Source organism: Phalacrocorax carbo, chromosome 1 (genome assembly GCF_963921805.1).
Source record: "Phalacrocorax carbo chromosome 1, bPhaCar2.1, whole genome shotgun sequence".
NCBI classification, from domain to species: domain Eukaryota; kingdom Metazoa; phylum Chordata; class Aves; order Suliformes; family Phalacrocoracidae; genus Phalacrocorax; species Phalacrocorax carbo.
This window is the reverse complement of record NC_087513.1, coordinates 53724008-53743924: the sequence shown is the minus strand read 5'-3', so window position 1 is coordinate 53743924 and position 19917 is coordinate 53724008. Positions and strand designations below refer to the sequence as shown.

The following is a 19917-nucleotide window of genomic DNA, read 5'->3' as shown; positions in this document are numbered from 1 at the left end:
GTGTAGTGGAAAGCACTTCTGTTGCTACCCATACAGCCAAACATTGCTAGAATACGTAAACAACAACTACTCCTAACAGTCATGCATTCACAGCAAATAGCACTTCACACTATTTGCTTATGCGTGCTAAGAATTCGTGTCACTAGCAGCTGGACTGGAGGAGAGCTCATTCTCCTCAAGGAGTACCTACAACCACTTCAAGTAGGGTTGGTGACAACTCCAGTCCCCTAATCCTTTAAGCACTGTGCCACCTCTCGCTCAGTGTTTCTCAACACACCTCGGTTCTGAGCAGTATCAGTTTTTATTCTAGCACTACAGCCTTTCCTGGAGGGAATTAGTCCCAGGCAACACAATCCCACTCGGTGGATTTACATACAGGGGAGACCAACACCAAACCTAAGCTCCTTTGCAACTTAAGGCAACTTCCACGCACCCTCAGGAGAGGGATGAACAAGAAACACCCACGTAAATGTTCCACAATCTTTTCATATCTATTTTTCTAAGCTCCCTTGCAAAGGTGAGGGAGAAAATTGGTGCATGACCCCTCTTCCCCCCAGAAGAAAAAAAGGTGTTCAAGCCAAAAATCTCCACAGCACCATGGCCAGCCCTACAGAGCTGTAAAAAAACCCAAACGAAACCAGAACAAAAACACAAAACCAAAAAAAGCCAAAGTCACTACCAAAATAAAACCACCACACCTTCCCCAAGAAAACACAAGCACACTGCATTTTCCTTAAAATCCAGTATCTTGAATGCCTATGACTACGCGACCATCTCAGAAAAACACTATTTGGACAACAGAGGGGAAGGAAAATGGAAGTTTGGAGTTCAGGAACTAGAATGCAAACTCAGCTTCATGATTAAAAACTGTAATGGAAATTAGCAATGGTGTTTTAAGTATGGCTAGCGCATCCCTGTCAAGACACTGCATTTATAAGGACACATACCTGCTCACACTTGGCTTGCAAGTAGGAAATGAAAGTTATAGAAGGAAAAGGAATGTATGCAATGACTCGTCACCTTACCTAGAAGGTGGCATTTTACTCTCTGCTGCACTCCAGACAAACATCATTCCCTTACTAAAAAGGGAAAAAAAAGCAGCCATGAACCCTTAGGACCACTCCTGCACTGCTGCCCCCCAAATTACTACACTTGAATTGAGAATCCATTGAAAATGCAATACAACTTCTTGTACCAACACATTCATTGCTAATAACTCCCTCCCTTCTCTCAACACACATTCATATCTGTTTTGGAGGAGGAGTCTGGTCCATTCTCTTTCTCCAGTTTCATCTCCACCAGACACCATCTACTAAATGTGTCGCTAGTCCTGAGTCACCAGCCTTTTAGCCAGGCACTGTTCTTGGCTTAATGCAAAGAATAGCTGCAAATCTCTCTACAATTTATAAAAACAACAGAACGTGCACTGAGTTGATCACATGGACAAAGCAGACACATGGGTGCTCTCCTTTCAATAAAAGCTCCTGTACAGAGTTTCTTGTTGCAGGAAGAGTCCATCAACAACAAAAACCTCAGGAAAAACTAACTGATCTCCACACAGCTGAACAGAGTGAAATGTCAGGTTGCTTCCTGACTGGGGGCGGGGGGGGGAAATGCAGGAGTCTGCATCAGACAGCAAAGCTAGGCTGAAGGAGGCAGAAGCTGCCCCCTACGCCAATCAACACCCACACTGATACATTTTAGTGTTACAACACCAATGTTACCCGATAAAAAGTTGGGGTTTTTTGGGAGGTGGGGGGGGTGGGGTGGGGTGGGCATGGTGTGTTGGACCAAGGGCACCATATAGAGAAAAAAATAATTCCAGCTGCAAACCTTTTCCTTAAGGCTAAGTTTAGTCAGTAGGCTGATCACACAAGCTATTGTATGGCAGCAGGGAATAAGTACTCTCCTGAGCGGCCGAAGCCTATTTTCTAGTGGTAACAGACCACAGGCATCGTTTTTCTTCCTAAACTGCAGCAAAGAGACGAATCAAGAACCAAAGAAGGTGGCAGCTTTGGGAATTGCTGTGGTACATAGGAAGCTATTACAGCTGCTTTGGTAGACCTGCTTATTTTCAGGGTTAGGAAATAAAGAGAAATGTTATAAGGTTGAAAAATGTCTTCTCTAACAATTGGGGGAAGAAAAAAAAATTATTAAAAAAGAAGCAGAAATCCCATTGCATCTTCACCAGCACCTCCAACAGCCTGTTCCCACTGGGTGGCTTCACAGTGCCAGGAGCGGCAGCAGGCATTACCACAGCAGAAGACATTCCCAGCCCACAGCCCCAGCAGGCAGCTCTTCTCCTTCCACCACCAGCAGCTACAGCAGGGGATTGTGCAGGGGCCGACTGCGTGGGTGACAAAAACATTGTTTGCTTTGCAGGGGAGCGTTGGCAAAGGGTGTGTGCATTCACCCAAGTAACCAGGGCACACGACTGATCTGCAGCAATGATGCCTGTCCAGAAACAGCGCACGCGATTCCTTAATGCAGACAGTAAACAGCACTAAATGGCAACACAGGTAAGGGAAGAGCAAAAGCAGACAATTGCCAACAAGCGACACTTTACAAAGCGAGAGTCACTTTATGCAGTCAATGCCTAGTTTCCCTATCCAGCAATCGATCGAGGACTTGCTCTCACTCCCTGGACCATGAAGGGCCAGTCCCCCCCACCCATTAGGTGCCCACAGTTCAGCAGGTGAATTCCCTTCCTTGCTCCTGCCAGCAGCAAGGATTTTAGGAGGGCAGCCAGCCTGAACTATACAGCTCACACCAGGTGAGAAATCCTTCTGCACAAGCAGTTCTAGGATTTCAGGCTCTCTGCCATCCTCATGAGCTATGTCAATCCAGCACCCCAATCACAAGGTTGTTGGTTTTAAGTCTCTGGCTGGACATATAAGGGCTTGTTGGAGGCCTTCTGTATGTTAAGAGCTCTTCATCCCCTGCCGTGCAGTGACAACTTTAAGCAAGGATGCTGACAGAAACAGGGAGTTTTAACTAGAATGCTCTGCCACACCTTCAGACACATTATTGCATGCTATCTGTCCCAAGTGTCATGGCATTTAATTCAGGAAGTATAAACAAGTTTTTCATGCTTCAGATTTAAAAGGATACCACCAATAAAAGTTAAAGACAGACAGCCTCTCACTACTGCCATGAATAAAAACACAGAATCCCTTAAAAAAAAAAATCAGTGTGTATGCTTTTTCCACCCTTCAATACGGAAGTCACCGTGCAACGCAGTATTTCCATGAAACAGTAGCTCCAGTATAGATAAAGAGGAAAATAACCCCACATGCAATGACGTATGGTTTTACCAGATGCAGTAATTAAAAAAATCAAAGTTTAAAAAAAAATCAAAGGAAAAGCAAACACAAAGTCATCATCAAGTTTTCTGGTTTATTTAAGATTTTTAGTTTTAATTCTGAAGAAAGAGGTACATTTCCTTGGTTTTAGTTTTAGCATCAGGTTATAACCATGTTTATTTATCTGTTTCTTTTTTCCTGTCTTTTCAATACTGCACAAACGTCCAGAAACTACAGGGTTAAGTAAAAGCTGCAGGCAGAGGAGGTCAGAGGTTGCTCCTGATGGTGATCATGTGGCCCCAATGCAGTGCTATCCCAGAGTGCCCTAATCAGGTGAATCTTTGTTTTTTCCAAAAAAAAAAAGAAAGAGAGACTGACAGAGGAGACAGAAAGACTGAAGTAAATATCACTCGTGTTTCAGCTGCTTATAATTATATTATGTATACGCTAGGTATTAAATCTGTGAATAATTTTAAAACATTAAAGTTTACTTTAAATCTAAAGCCAAAATTAAAGAAAAAATCTTATTCTCCCCTCTTTAAACCACTCTCTAACACATGCCAGTTACTCATAGCTGTAAGTATTCTGTCTTTCAACACACTTCATGTCGAACTCTGATACAAAATCCCCTTATGAAAAAAAAACCACCAACATAGCAATTACCTTGTGTAGTGCCACACTGAATGCAAAATAAATGCTAGGCCACTGCTTGCCCCACATGTTCAGTAACTCCATTTAAATTAAATACTTTTTTCATGTTTCTGCATTTGATTCTGCATTGCATTTTTTCCCCTACTGCAGACTGACACTTTTCCACTAGGCAAAAATACTCATGTGCAAAAGACATAAGACAGTAATATTCTCCTTAAGCATTGAGACTGCATTTTGATCTCTCTCTCTTTTTTTTTCCCCTTAGAATGGTTAGAAATATTTCAAACAGTGTATTTCAAACACTGGCTCAGCAGAAACTAAACAAAAAGATACGGTCATGACCCTGTGATGGCATTGCATTTGGGGGTGGGGGTTTGATCAGGAACTGGATTCTTCAGAAAGAAAGATATGACAGGGAACAGTAGGTGGGCATGGGGAGGAGTCAGGGTGGGACACTTCCTGCATTTCTAATGTTTTGGGTTTTATTTTTCTTTTTTTCTTTTTCCTCCTTTCCTAATGACGATCCAGCGCTGAGCTCTGTAGTAGATCTGTGGGGGTTTTACTGGGGGGTCTGAAGGCTGTCTGAAAGCCTGGGGGTGGGGAATGGAAGCTGGTGGGGTTTGAAGGAGGAGAGTAGGGATTCCAACTGGCTCTGTGCAGAGGGATCTGTGTGCCGAAGGGGTTACTGTGGTGCGTCTGTGATGGCGCTGCACTGGGGCCGTCCACCTCTGTGAGGGCCTGAAGAGATTTTAGCCAATGTGGAGGATTGTCATCTTGAAGGGTGTCTAAACTGTTTCCTGTGGAGGCTGGGATACCTATGAAGAGAAGAAAAAAAAACAGGGATACAGGCACGTCAGAACAGAAGCAATAAACTGAGCACGAAGGAGGTCAATTTAACCTAACAAAAAGCAACAATGAGAAAACATGATTAGTTTATACAGCGAATGCATTTTACATTATTATGATTACCCTGCCCACAAAACATTTAACATTAAATCCAGACAGGAGAAAGTTCCCCCTCAGAACACTTCATGGAACACACATTTTTCTATCCAACATCCTGCGCAAGGACTGCATCCCTGTTGACGTGACCTTACCACACCAAACTACCAGTACACTGCATGCTTCACCTCCTACTCTGCCTACTTGAATCATGCTTCAGCCTCTCTAACAGGGAAACACAACCAGCCAGCCTTATAAAAGAGAGCTTTATAAACAAGTGGAGTACGTCCCTTTTTAAATAAAAAAGTCCAGTGAATGCCTTCAGTGCCTCAGGACCAGCGGCGCACATACCGGACATGCCATCCAGCAGAAGGGACACCTAAGTTGACCCTATAGATAAGCGCTGATCCGCCTGACTGCCTGCAGAGGTCCCGGGCATGCATTGCAAAGGCCTGAGTGACGCTTTATTAAACCTAGCGGTTCCACAAAAATTCCTGGACCCTTGAGGTTTTGTGGATGGAAGCTGGAAGAGACCACCGCATACTGACTTCTTCATTTTTTTCCAGATGTAAATCAGTTTGTGCCAAATACCCATTTGATGGTTTGCCAGCAGAGCTGAAGGAGTGAGAAACGGTTACCTGTGATGATTGCGGGGTCCATCCAGCTGCCAGGGCTGTCCCAATTCAGGCTGTCGGTGGTGGCAGTGTTGGACGTTGGTACACTGTGGTTGGCGTTGGAGGGGGAAGAAGCATTGGGCAGTCCACCAAAGTTGATGTTAATGTTCGGTAGAAGTGCCCTTAGCCCGTCCTGCCATTCCTTCATATTTAAACTCTCTACAGAACTGCTGTTGTCTGGGAGATTTACCAACAAAAAAAAATGAAAGATAAAAAAATAAAAAGCTGAAGTTAGAAACAGATGTCCTTCTTTGGTGGGGTATGGGATTTTGTTTTTACTTTTTAAGCTAAGCATTTAATACTTTCCCTGTCCAAAAACTAGGGTCAATAATTATGATTGATGAATTACTCAGCAGGGGTGGCAGGTTTTAAATCAAGCGTATAGGAGTGGGAGAAAGATTTAACTCCTCCCCCAACTCATATTTCTCTGTTTTTTTCAGTTCAGAGACTCAAATAATCAAGGGCACAGTGGCTTTCCCTCTGTTACTAACAGGGGAAAACCTACCAGATCCTTTATGAGAATACCTCTGTTGCAAGCTGGATAACCCAATTCGGCTGCTTTATTAATGGGCAGCAGGCTCAAAAGGGTTGTTTTCTTTGAAGTGTATTGAAATGAAGAAAGGCTAGGTAGGGCTTTCCAATAGAAACCGAACATGAGGAACCAGGGAGGTGGAGGAATATCACAAAAGTTTTTGTTTTGTTATAGCTTGCTCATTCACAGCCCTACAGATGTTCTTCCGAAGGAAATGGCAATTAGGTTCTCATGAAGTTGGAGAGAGTGCAATTTCCTCTTGCAGTTGAAGAACAGTAGTGAAAATTCTTTAGAGACCTTTCAGAATAGTTCCCGACACAGCAACATCCTCAAAACTTTTGGTTAGAAGCAAACCAGGTGAACACTAAAACAGTCCAAGTGTCAACTATTTGCCTAAGTGTTTCAAGGGCGTGTCCTGAAAGGACAACAGGATAACATGGCCATTAGCACTACAGCAAACATTAAACCGTGCTATCCAGAACAGACTATGAGGTTCTACAATCCAGCTCCTGATTTAGGTATCTCAAAGCAAAACAAACCAAGCATAAGCATCCTAGTATTTACCAGCCAATACAGAAAGTCATACTTAACTAACTTCTGGTCATAGAATCATAGAATCATTAAGGTTGGAAAAGACCGCTAAGATCATCAAGTTCAACCATCAACCCAACACCACCATGCCTCCTAAACCATGTCCTAACAACAGTGCTTCTAATAACATCACATACCTGCAACAACATATTTTGTTACCATATTTCCATATTTTAATGTGACTTCTAGTCAAATATATTTGAAAATAAAGCATTGGGTAGTATGTTCGCTCTTTTTGACAAAAACCTAGAACACAACTACTTATTTCAAACCATCTCTGCCTGTCCTAATTGAAGAAAGTACCTTGACATCAAACAGAAGCGTTACAGTGAGATACTTTGATAATACTGCTACTGCTTCAACAACGGAAGAGATTTAAGTCTTCATGGAAGATCAGAGAATATCACTAACTTGCAAGTCTGTATGTTGGAGAGTGAAGAAAGCAGTCTCACTTGCTATCAAAACCCACCTTGGCAGTTTTTGTAAAGCTGAATGCTCAGAAAGAATTGATGTCTTGAGCAGTTAACTTTTTGTAACTAGAGGGGGGGAAAAAAGCAAGTTCTTGAAATCCTGGGCTTTCATGCAGAACTTAGCTTCCCCAGACCAGAGTATTTTTTTTAAATACACTTTATATAAGATTCTGCTTCTGTACAGAATTACAGCAAGCATCTTCAATCACAAGTCACGGCAAGTCATACCTCAGTCCATGTCACCAACTGAACTTCAAAACAAATTACTATGCAAGTCTGCTATATCCACTTTGCCTATGACGACTGTTAGAGCAATACATTTGTTACTGACCCTATGCATGCCTTATGCAGCTGTTCTAGCACAAGCATCCATCTGCATGCATAAATGTCTCCATATAGCAGGACAGCAGCTGACACCTAGAATGTCCGTGGCCTGACAGAGCAATGCTGCACGTAGAGCCTGGACTGGGATAACAGCACAGATGCTAAGCGCATACTATGAAAATCATCCTGTGTGCCTGGGCAAGGTTGCAGAATACATTTGACCACAGACTCTGGAAGTTTTACAGTTGACTGCTGTTATTCTCACTCCCTGGCTGAGGCATCACTCTTCCTCAGAGGTTACAGCATGAGGTACCTCCATGGGGAAGACAGACAACTCCTAAGCATTCCCATAAACAAAGAAAAGACAGGTCAAAAAATAGGGTAGTGAAAGTAAACCCCAAAACCTGCCCACTACTATGTTACATCTAAAGATCAGAATTTTAAGTGCTACAGGAGGCAAAAAATAGCATTAATAGAACTGCAGCTCTGTCTCAAGCAAGTAACCCAAGATCAGCTTTTTAGTAACACCTTAACACACAGATGCAATCAAACCTCCAGACCTAAGTGTGACCATATCCACACGCTGTGTGCAGCAGTGTGCTCTGTGGGGCCTGGTGAACAAGTCACTTTGGGTAAAAATAAAAAAGCAGGCTTATCAGTGTTTTGTTCTGTGTTTGTTTAGCATTGAGCCATAGTGCATACAACTGGCTTTCACTTCTACTTTCATTTCTCCTGCTGTATATTCTGTTCCCTCCAGAGCTCCCATTTTTTTCTTTGCAATACTAATGCATGCAAATAGTTTTAAAGAGTTTGGTGCAATGCATTTTCAATTCTAACCTATAATCCTGGGGTTAAAAAAAAACCCAAAATTTTAAGTGTTAGTCAGAAATATTCTCAATAGATATCTGCTCACAAACCTCTTGAATATCCGTTAGCCTATTTGAGACAATCTCTAAATTAATTTTTTGGAACAAAAGTAGCCAGATCACCATCACAGAAATACTGCGCAACAGATTCTGCATGGTACACCATTAGTTTCCTCTTTATTTTCTCACAGCTGCTTCCAACAGCTTGTGCAAAGAAATGCAGCTCAGTTTAATTACTCGCTTCTATTACAAGGCAAAAAGCACACACAAGATCCTTACTAGGGTCACAGATGAGTGAACATACTTATCACAACACCTGTGAGCTGGGGATCTGCAGTCTCATAATGATCTTAATCTTGGACATTACTAACCCCCAACATGCCCTCAAAGCTCATGTGCAAGAAAATAAGCACGTGTATTAACTATACACCTGCAACGTATTATTGAGGAAGTCTAATGAAGACAAAGCCAGCAAGATGTCGTAAGGAATGGGATAGGAAAATAAGTGTAGCAGGGCATTAGGCCGTGTTGGACTAAGAAAATACACTTTTTTTTTCATGTTATTCTCCATTTTAAAAAGACATAATACAGCATGCAGAAAAGTTCAGAAAGATAGGAAGAATTCCAGAAGATTCATTGTTTTTCCTAGACAGCTGGGTTTCTGGGGATGAAGACAAGCTATGACAAAAACATTGCCTTCTGACATGAAAGAAAAGGCAAGCAACACATTACTCAGGTGTCTGTAACAGGGTATTCAAACTTGGCTAATAAATGCACAGATTAAAAAAACAACCCAAACATGACCAAAATTTCACACCTTTGTCAGATTCCAGCCTCTAATGAGAAATACTGCAATTAAATTATTATTGTAACATGGGATCTGGTAAGGAATTAAAATGCATTAAGGTGTTAAAGTAGATGGGATCAATAGAAAATGCAATGCTCTACAACACTCCCTGCACTGCCCTTGGAGGCCTCAGTTACTGGCTACCATAGGTAAGACACCCAGTTAGAAAAACTCTGGATGCAACCCAAGTACATGAGCAAACTCCAGGCTCCATACAGCAATACCCAAACCAAATAATTAAATCATCATGTCTCTGCTGGAGTCTGAAAAGTTTTAAACAAGAGCTTAAGTGAAAATGCAAGTCCATCCCAGAAGCAGGAGTTACTTCCACCCACCTGAAGAAAGTAAGTATCTTCAGAAGAAATTGCTACTCATCCCTCAGCTAGTTTGTCCTTTTTAAGTTTATGCTTCACCATGAAGCTAGTACTGTAGTTAAAAATGAGAAAAGGTTAGCTCTCAGTTAATACAGATCTATTAAAAGGGGCATTTGCCTGTTATCTTTCCCTTCAACCACTTAAGTTTGGAAGTAGGGAGTAATTTTTTGACTAGCTAGCAGACTTCTCAGTTGGACATCATAACATAGGAGCATGAGCACCAATACACCACTTCCCTCTCTAAGAATGGAAACCCTATCTTCTTCCATAGCCTCATCAAATTTAAAGCAGTATGTCCACAGACAGTAGGAAAACATAGAAGAAAACAAGTTAAAAGCCAGTTGACTGCAATGTAAGGATTTTTCACATAAAGATGAATTGGAGATTCCTCCCCTGCCCCCATGCCCCAGCTTTGTCTCTGATAGGAGAAAACCTGGTGAAGTGTCACTGAAACCACCACTGTTCACATGAAAAACAGGCTCAAATACACATCCTGAATTCCAGTCTTCCCTTGATGTGCATTTCATAATCGTACCTGGTCTAGTGGAAACTTGTGTTTACAGAGGTGAACAGATCCCAGTTTTAGCACTGAATTTTTTCATGTGCCTGAGGTAGTATGCCAACATGAAATAAAAGCACTAGTATGTAAAATTTTCAAAGTCAATCCCTGCCTTAAAGTGAGCCAAGGCAAGGAAAAAACACTTAATCACAAACTTAACCTGTCCACCCAATTTCAATGAAGAAATACTTAAAGTTGGCTTAAAATAGAATACGATTGAGAAACCTGAACAATCATCCGTATAAGAACTGGTCACTTAATGAATTTCTAAATAAAACCATTGCCCCATCATCCTACCAGACAGTCTGGTAGTGTTACTTCAACATCCTCCACCTGCCATGCCTTAACATTATTCCTTCAAATCAGGCAAAGCAGTGTGTATTTGGGGGAAGAGGTGGCAGAGGAAGATGGCCAAGCCACACACACTGTTCTGTTGTACTTAATCAATACTTAAGACATTTGCACAAGCGTCAGTTGCACTAACACATGTTTCCGTGACTTCATAAATTCTGACAAATGACACCACAATGTAGCCCCAAAGGTGTTTCAGATTTGGCTGCACCACATTTGTGATGTTGATGCACTTGATCTCTTATATTCAGGGTAATGGGATAGCATGCCTTACAGTTTACTTGGCAGGAGACAAGCCCACTAAAATGAATATCCTACAGAGACTAGACCATTTCAAATTACTGCCCCCATTCTGATACAAGTCTATGGTCAAGTCCGTATCAAAATTCACACAGTACATGCTTAAATACAACTAATAGCAAAGATCACAAGACCACCACATTAAGTGGTAAAGCAAGCATATTTCTTTGCTCTGCCAAAATGATACACCAAGCCATTACAAGAGCTTGATTTCATACTAATTGTGTAAAATCATTTATGTCAAGAGTCCTAAATATTCTACTCCTCCTGAAAAGCAAGCAGTCCTGAAAATCTAGGTTGCAATTATTTATTTCTTTTTTAAGAATCCATCAGTATGCTATGTGTGTGACCAAGGCACACAACGGTGCTACAGAAAAGCTTCAAATAAGCTGAAGAAATTCAGAGGAAGACCATCATATAAGACAAAAAAAACCTCAACAACTTATTAGCAATGTCACATACCTGACTGCAGAGTAGCAACAAAAGTGACGAGACTATCAAGGTATATTCAGTATAGAAGGCTATTGCAGTGACCTACTTGTAAGAAGGCCCTTGTGAAATCTTCAGGGACACTGTACAGTGACAGTTTTGAAGCCTTGGCAAGACAACCAGAATGATAAAGTTGCACCTGCGGTGGTGGGGCGTAGGTAGAGGAAAACAAAAAAAGGAACAGAAAAGACTACCAGAAGGAGTTCACAAGGTGTCTTCCAACTTGATTAGAAACAAACAGGGCCATGAGAAAAGCACACCCTTTACAGCAACATCCCTGTTGGGTCCCAGACCATGCTTTGAGCTACCATTTTCACAGATACCACAGATCGTCTGTGCTTTCCATGAAACAGCCCATTACCCTGTTCCGAGAAGTGAATGGGGCTTCTCTATTTTAATCTCAAAATGACATTCCGCTATTGGTATTTGTTTTGCAAAAAGTTGTCCAATATTTCACTCTGAGGGGGAGGAAGAAAAGGGAAGGATGTTTTGCCACATCCTAAAATGAAATGATCCCCATCACATTAGATAAACTCAAAAGCCTTTCATCCAAAGCTTATATACTTAACCATCAACAAAACAGCTACGATAAAAGCTACCTGTGTCACTTTAATATGAATAAGCTTGTTCGCTCATGGCATTTTTAAAACCATGAGTAAAATTCCATTTAAACTGCTATGGTCTGAAGGATTTCACTCTCAGGCTTCATTGCTTCTGTGTATCTATGGTTTCTAGGAATCCCACAATGCTTAAACCAAATGATGAAGCTTCACCCATTCACAGAGGCCTAAGAATGTCACTGCTAGATTAAAGATGATGGAATCTGCCTACATATAAACAGCAGCGCTGCCCATCAGGAATACAAGTAGCCACTTAATATTAGGGAGACACCAAACGACAAGAACACTAGAAGATAAAGCTGTTTGAAGGGAACATTTAAAAGCCTCACTGACATTCTCTACACACAGGAAGCAACTTGGCAATCCATGAAAAAAGCTTTTAAAGTACCATTCCATGGTGCAGATTTCAAATTAAAAGTCTTATGGTCATGAGAGCTGTGGAAACCAAAGATACATACATCCATACACATACACACACCTACAAAATTGGCTTCGGTAGTCAAGAGACACCAGCCCACCCTCAGCTTTAAAATAATACAAGTAAAGCAGCTTTTATCTTCATTCCACATTGATTTCTAAGGTTATATTAATTCCATATGTACCCAGTTAAAAAGATAGCCATGTAAATAAAAAAACGCACTATTTTTCAATTTAAAATAAATCAATTCCAACTTCACTTGCCAGTAAGCCAAACAATCAAGTAGAGGAAGAATATATTGAATTATAAAGTATACACTTCAAAGGGGAAAATAATTTTTCTTTTTGATGAAAAACTTATTTAGAAGATCCAACAGTACAACTTTTAAGCTTTCTATGACAAAAGCAGCATTAAGAGTCAGAAAGTTTAATTTATTTTCAAGGGAAATCCCTTATACATCATCAGTGAGGGGACAGCTTGTCTTAGATATTCAATGCAAAGATTCATATTTTTCTTGTATGTACAATGTCAGAATTTTTTCTTTAAGAAAATCAAAATTTTATATTAGGTATTCTTGAGATTTCTTATGATTGACTTACACTTACCGTGGCTCAAGAGACCAAATCTAATACATAATTATCACAGCCGGCCACCCAATTTTAAGCTATAAGTAAATTTCAAATTGAGATTCTAACTTGCTTTGAAAAACATGCTTGACTTCATAGCTAATATTTCCATAGTATCCCACCATTTTTAATTACTGATTTTTTAATTGTTTATTACTAAAAATAGTGGTCAAGCGCAGGACTTAAGTTGGTGCCCACTGTCTTGCATACAAAAAAAATATAAGACAATAACCTGTAATGCTTCCACCTTAGGTCAATAAATTAAATAACCTCTTTTTCATGTGAGCTAAAAAGGTGCTTCTCATCAAAAAAAGCACCCTGTAAGAAAATGACCACTGATCATCAGTTCTTGCCACTGATAACCTTAAGTGTTAACATAAACTAAGCACACAGACTGTTAAAATACTGAAACAAAGGAAACAGATACCTGAATACTGCATACAGAACAGTTTGATTAAGAATCTCAGGAAGAAATGCAATTCCATTCACGTGAGAAAACAAAGTTCATTTTAAGCTAAGTATACCTGCTGCTTATTCTTAGATCCTGCATCAGGGTAGAATCTCACCAGGTTACCCTATCTCTCAATAAGAAAAAAACTTTGACCTCAAATGAAAATCCTGTGTGTACAAGTGTACTTGTGGGTACACACATAAATATATGCATAAAAACCAAAATATATGGAATTTGCCCTATGGCCAATGCAATAGCTAGAATCAGCAAAGAAAAATCAGATCTTCAAAGCTACATCAATAATTAGCAAGAGCCTATCTAGTTATGAAGGTTCTGGATTCCAGGAGTACCCAACCAATCCTCTGACCAAGGCTGTGAGACCAGTATTAGTACAGTGAACTCATACTCTGAGAAATGAGAAACACATTTTTAATTTTTCAACATCTGTAACAAACAATTAAGTCTTATGTGTATTTGTAGATACTTCAATCATTCTGTAGGAATATTAGATAAACTGGAAGAAAGCTGAGGAGAAAAACCTTCCATGTCATAAAAGTCATTTGGATTACTAAATGCTGTCTTCCAATAGAGGTGACCCACTTAAATACATGGGGGTTTTAAAATTAATACCTTTGGGAACAAGCTGAAGTTCAAATGAGGTTGTGATGTAGAAGGAACCAAGAGATGGCAAAGGATAGAAAAGATCAGATTTCCCCACCCCAATGTGATTTGTTATTGCTGGAAGGAAAAAAACACTTCTTGTAAAGCTGCTCTTTTAATTGCTGTTATCCCTTCAGGATATTTCATTTATGCTCCTCCTCCAATACATTTTAAAAAGAGATTATGTTTGCCCTTTCTCAATGGTTCTTCAAGTTGGTGCATTTCTAAACATGTTTACGCAGAAAGCTTATGAACTGTCTGTGCTTTTTGCTAAGATTCATCAGTCATAATTTGTATTTTGTGAGATGGACGTGACTCAGAAGGAGCCAAAGTTTCAGGTCCATGCCCAAGGCACAGCCTCTTGTTACACTGCTACTAATAGGGAGCACTGCCAAATGTACTGACTTCCAGACTTTAAAAGGAAAAATGCCAGGTTTTTAGCATCACTAAGTCAGTTATGTCTTTTAACTCATGCTAGTGGTTTACCGCATATTTTGAAGTGCCAGTTTGTATTTTAGAAAAGCATCCAAGAGAACACAGCACCCCTCTTACATTACTGCAGAGCCTTCCCAAGGTCTTATGGGTTACCTATGAAAGCAAACAGCCCTTCTGACTTTTGGTGGACCAGCCCTAAAGAGGAAGGGAAACATTCTTGTTCTATAGAACTTGTTCTATTGCTTATAATTAATAAATGCAGTCTTCCATCCCTAAAACACAGGCAAAAGTCCAATATTTAGTGCAGCTGAAGCTCATTTGTGACAGTAGTACAGACACAGTCAGGAAATCTGATGTGAAATACCTCCCATGTGCTTGACTCCCCGTTTCTGGGGAAGAGTTACCCAAAAAGCTGTCAGGACTGATGGTCCAGAATGCAAATTCGGTCAGCCACTCAGGCCACCTCTTTCAGCCAACACCACATTTATTTCAAGTCTAGCAGTGTTAATGTGATTAGTCATTCCTCTGATGTACTGCAGCCAAGAGAAGTTAGAGGATTTTTTTAAAACACTTTTTTCCTTTATATTTTGTCACATTTTCTTCTTCTGAAATAAAATGACACATTTAAAAATAGATATCTTACTACTCAAAATAAAAAAAGCAGGATGCCTGTCTTTTACACCATCCCTAATAATATTACAATCAAAGATTTTAAGAAATTTGTAAAAGCTTAAAACCAAGCTCCCAGAGATGAGGGCACAGATATTTATATATATCAAGCTTTATTTGGAACAGTATCTCCTATACAATCACAAGAAAAAATCCCACAGGGTTTTAGAAACAGTTGCAATATTAGCACTGAAAAGGCACTGGGAGGGAAGGGTGGGTGAGTGAGATGAGATTTCTGGAACAGATGGAAAAGTAGCAGGACTTAAAGGACAGGTGCTATGGATGAAGTTCTCAGAGATTGTGACAAGATTAAGCTAAGGAAAGCAGGCCATAGTAGCAAACGTAGAAAGTGTAAGCGAGTTATGGGACACCAGAGATAGGACAAGGAATATCCATAGCAGATTGCAAACACTAACTTCAATCTTGACACTGATTTAATATTTTGGAAATTAATCCAAAATCCCACTTCCATTTGCCTTATTTTAAACCCAGCAGTACCGCCCTGGATGCATTAAAGAAAACTAGCCACTTCCAGAGCAATGGAAGCAAGCAAGCCAAAAGCTTATTGTCAAATTGAAATTGTTCCATATTTTGCTGAACACTTCACCTCTTCACCAGTGAAATAGAAAATTAGTTATGATGGGCAATAGAAGGAGAATGACTTTTGTGGGTGGGTGGGGTATACATAGACAGAAAGCACCTCTTAAAGAAGGGGGTGGAGGCCTCAGAACCTCCATGGAAAGAAATGGGATGCAGCAGGCACAAGGACTGATGAGAAGAAAAAATACTCAGTGGCAAAGGCTGCATTAAGAACAGCCATCTTTGTTGAGGAAAACAAGACAATCAGGGTCTATACAAAGGTCAGTAAAAACAATACTGGAAACAGCTGAGGTTTGTTTACAAACAGTACTTTTCATTTTACGATTTCAAAGCAGTGTGCAGGTCTTTATTTTCCAATGAGGAGAGAACTTGATATCAGGGTAATGCATCCACTTCTGAGAGGAGCTGCTCTGCATTCTAGAAAGATTAAGGCCTTCGGAGATGCCACAAGTGGCACCTACAACTAATAGCTGTACCAGCCAAGATTTTCCACCAGATTTCTTATTTTCAATATTTGTACCTAATCAGAAAGACTTCCGCTATAGGCAGCCACAGATCCAAGCAGAGGCACAGAAAAGACAACATTCAGCTGCCATGCTTTCTGCCCAGCTGCTGTTGGAAAGCCAAACGTCAAGTAAGACCATCAAGTGAGCAAACAGTCTTTAAAGAATTAAAACGAAAAACGGACTAATAATTCACTTACTGTTAAGAGTAAGGCCATCAATACTTGAAACCAGCATTAAACCTTTCACATACTGTCAGGTCAAGAGGAAAAATAGCAAAATGATCTTTCAACCACTGCGTCCAAATAAAGGGATGTGAGGCAGCACTGTTTAAGTCACATTGCCTGGTGCTAAGGTATGAGACTAAATGCATTTTGTACTCAGCATTTGGTGAATTTTAAGTGTTACAACATGCTGAATTCAACAGCCGTACCACAGAGGCTAGACCCTCTCTTAAAAAGGCACAGTGGCAGAAGCACAACCCCCACAAAACCCCATACCAAATTATTATCCTGAGATCACAGAAGTGTCAGCTGCTATGTGGCAAATTCAATTTTCTTGGTTCTGCAGCTATATAAAACAAGCTGTGTTTTTCTTTGTTCAGGAGACAGAATCAACTATCAAGAATCAACCCAGAGAGAGGAAACAAAGTCAAAAGTAAAAAGGTCAACTAAGAAATGTGTGCCCCAAATGGCAATGAGGCCGCATTTTGAGAAAATACTAAGTCAGACAAGGACTCTTAGTATTAAAGACAGAGCACATCAATGCTAATTCCAGTATCTCACCCTTCTCTGTGGGATAAAGACTTTTTAAACAATATGATCATAGCCAACATATAGGGTTCCTCCCTTGTTTTACTAACATGTTGTCCAAAAGATAGCATTAGGCAAGAAAGGATTTGATGTGCAAGACAAGTTCAACAGCTGGGGGCACAGAGGCCAGAAAATTTAAAGTGGGAGAGCATACAACACTAAGCTGTTCAGATATGGAAGAGCTCAGGACTTAACACAAGTGGGAAGAAGTTGGACTTCCTTAATATAACTTTCATTGCTTTGCCTTCCCTGCTACCAGCTATTGCTTCACAAAAACCTAAATGCAGGCAAGACTCAAAAATGTGCATGCTAATCAGTGTCTTGATAGGGAATGCAACACCGCTACCAAAGACTGCTGGATGGCACCACACTTAGAAGAACTGTCTACCTCTTTATTTTCTCAATCTCAACTTTATATGCATAATTGCATCAGGCTGTGCATATTCAAGATATATAAGCCACGACATCAAAACAAAAAGTCTTGAGAAAACAAAATTTTGAAAAAAAATTTTTTTGAGAAAACAGACTTATGACGTTCAAGCCCCAGTTCTGAAGTTTCAGGAACAGTTCACAGAAGTCTTCTGCCATCTCCACACCAATAGGCTTCACGACTAAAATAACTTGATGGATTTTTACAGTGGCTATTGTCAAGGAAAACAGGTAAAACTTTTTTCTTCCCCTACCCTAGACAGGGTTTAGTTCTTCATGCTTTCTACCTGTCTCTGTGTCTACTTGACTATTTCCTCTATCTTAGATTTCTAATATATGCATGATATACATAAATTGGCTGTCGGTGTTCAAGAAGCATTTGGACAATGCTCTGAGATGTATAGTTTAATTTTTAGGCTGCCCTGTGTGGAGTCAGAAGTTGGACTCCATGATCCTTGTGGGTCCCTTCCAACTTAAGGGGTTTCAGTGATTTATGTGGGAAGAATATATACTTGGTATTGTGTAGCATTAGTCTTGGACGAGTTCAAATTTCAAACACTCATTATAATTGTAAGAACTTAGCAATTCAATAAAGTTCTAATTTGGAATTATGTTCAGGATAATTATGGAATTAATAAATGAAATAACAGCCAGCATTTCAAAATTTCAAGTACTTCATCTTGCATAGAACTGACAGGGAAGGCGGACTAACCATTTGCAACTTTTTCCTCATACTTTTAACTGAGTGAATTTCTTCTTATACTTTTTCTATGTAATAAATTCAATGACTAGCAGCCATGCAAACTCAAGAAACAAAACTATATATTTCTAGTTTCCCATTATTAATACGCATGCATCTCATTTTATAAGCATCTGTCTCAAAACACACTGTTAATCTGAGACCTACTTTACTTTATGAACCAATACTATACCTATTATTTTAGAACACACCACCAGGCAGTAGGGTAGCAAAGATGATAGTATATGAGCTATGAGATTACAAAGTTTCCTGTTATCCTGAAGTAACATAAAATAAAGGCACACACCCACACACGTTGCTGTCAGTGGATTTTTCCTTTGGCATTATCTGCAGAGTAAAGGATAGCTGCTGTCCTATATTCTTAGGACACCTTGCACACGATCTAGGGTAAAATTGCTTTTAGCAACAATCATGCTGTCCACAAATAAGTCACTGAACTTTTCTCCTGAAGCACAGTTACACAGTTATAATTACACAGTAAATCATCTAATCCATCCCACACCAGAGAACAGCAACAAGTCTAAGTTGTCCCTTACAATGAGGACATGCAACATCTGCTACAGTTTGCAAAATCACACAGGTGGGGGGAAGAACCAAGAGTTTGAGAATCAGTCAATCAAATGTTTGTTTAAATAGGGGTTAGAGACAAATGTACACCCGATGAATGACACATTTCAAGTATATGCATAATGAAATTGTGAAGGCAACCATGTATTATTGTGTCATTTCACTGGGAACTGCCGAATGAGTTTAATAAATACTACTTCCTCTGAGAAATAGGCTACCAAATTCCATATAGAAATTATTTTTAAATGAGAGCTTAAAACAAAAAAAGTAGGTAGCACCTGTGCCCACCCCCATTTAAATCTGGTGCACACTACAAACCAGCTTTACCCGGAGTTGTGGGGTTATAAGTGTAGCACAGCTCATTCTCGGCTATACAAAAGGTAGCTGCAGAATATTACATTTAACATTACACATGAGCATTTCAAATTCATGTGAATAGTAATGCCTATCTAAAGCACAAGCAGCAGCAATTTAAAAAACACTGTTTTCTTCATATAGGCTTCCAAACCAAATACACTTAGTGAAGTGAACTATGATTGGATTTAGAAAGCCTAGGAAATAGTATACTAATCTCATATGAAGTTATGACAGTTTTTAAATCTGCTTGTTTTCACATAAATGAATAGTTGAAAAGGGTTGATTAAATAGACCAGGCAAATACACAAAATAAATTAATGTGGTTGGGTTTTTGTTTGGTTGTTTTTTTTAATGACTGGTGCAGGATTAACTGCTTTAGGAAATCATAGTCCTGTAAAAAGCTATGATCAAAAAATCTTAGGAAACAGCAGTTGAGGGTCTCTGCTAGAAGGCAGAATGTAATGTTTCACCTGCACCAGGTTTCTTTTGCTGTTACATCCAAAACAGCCGAGTTCACAACATTTTCTAAACCATTCTAATACAGACAAGAGAACTATCAAAAAGGAGCTTCAAATATACTAAAATTAGTCTCTCCGTACTGCTCAACAGCTATTATGATACGCACTGCCTTTCAGGCAGGTCAGCTACAGTCTGTTATAAAGCGCTGTAATAAAGTCCCATCGACATAATTTCTCTGTACTTGTACACCACTTTCCTCCTCTAACACCAAACAGCTGT

General features: G+C 39.9%; 1 protein-coding gene across 9 annotated transcripts in view; it reads right to left on the bottom strand.

Moving 5' to 3' along the window:
• Positions 1–3376: 3376 nt before the first annotated feature.
• The window catches only part of CNOT4 (CCR4-NOT transcription complex subunit 4), an 80794-nt gene continuing 64253 nt past the window's right edge, over positions 3377–19917 (bottom strand). For 7 of the 9 annotated variants that reach the window (XM_064451986.1, XM_064451977.1, XM_064452016.1 and 4 more), the window contains 2 exons: positions 5534–5746; positions 3377–4768 (listed from right to left, as the gene is read on the bottom strand). In XM_064451986.1, coding sequence (XP_064308056.1) covers positions 4467–4768; positions 5534–5746 — 515 coding nt within the window. In that variant the 3' untranslated portion in view covers positions 3377–4466. The remainder of the gene's footprint in view (positions 4769–5533; positions 5747–19917) is intronic. The other 2 variants (XM_064452030.1, XM_064452040.1) reach the window with 1 other exon arrangement.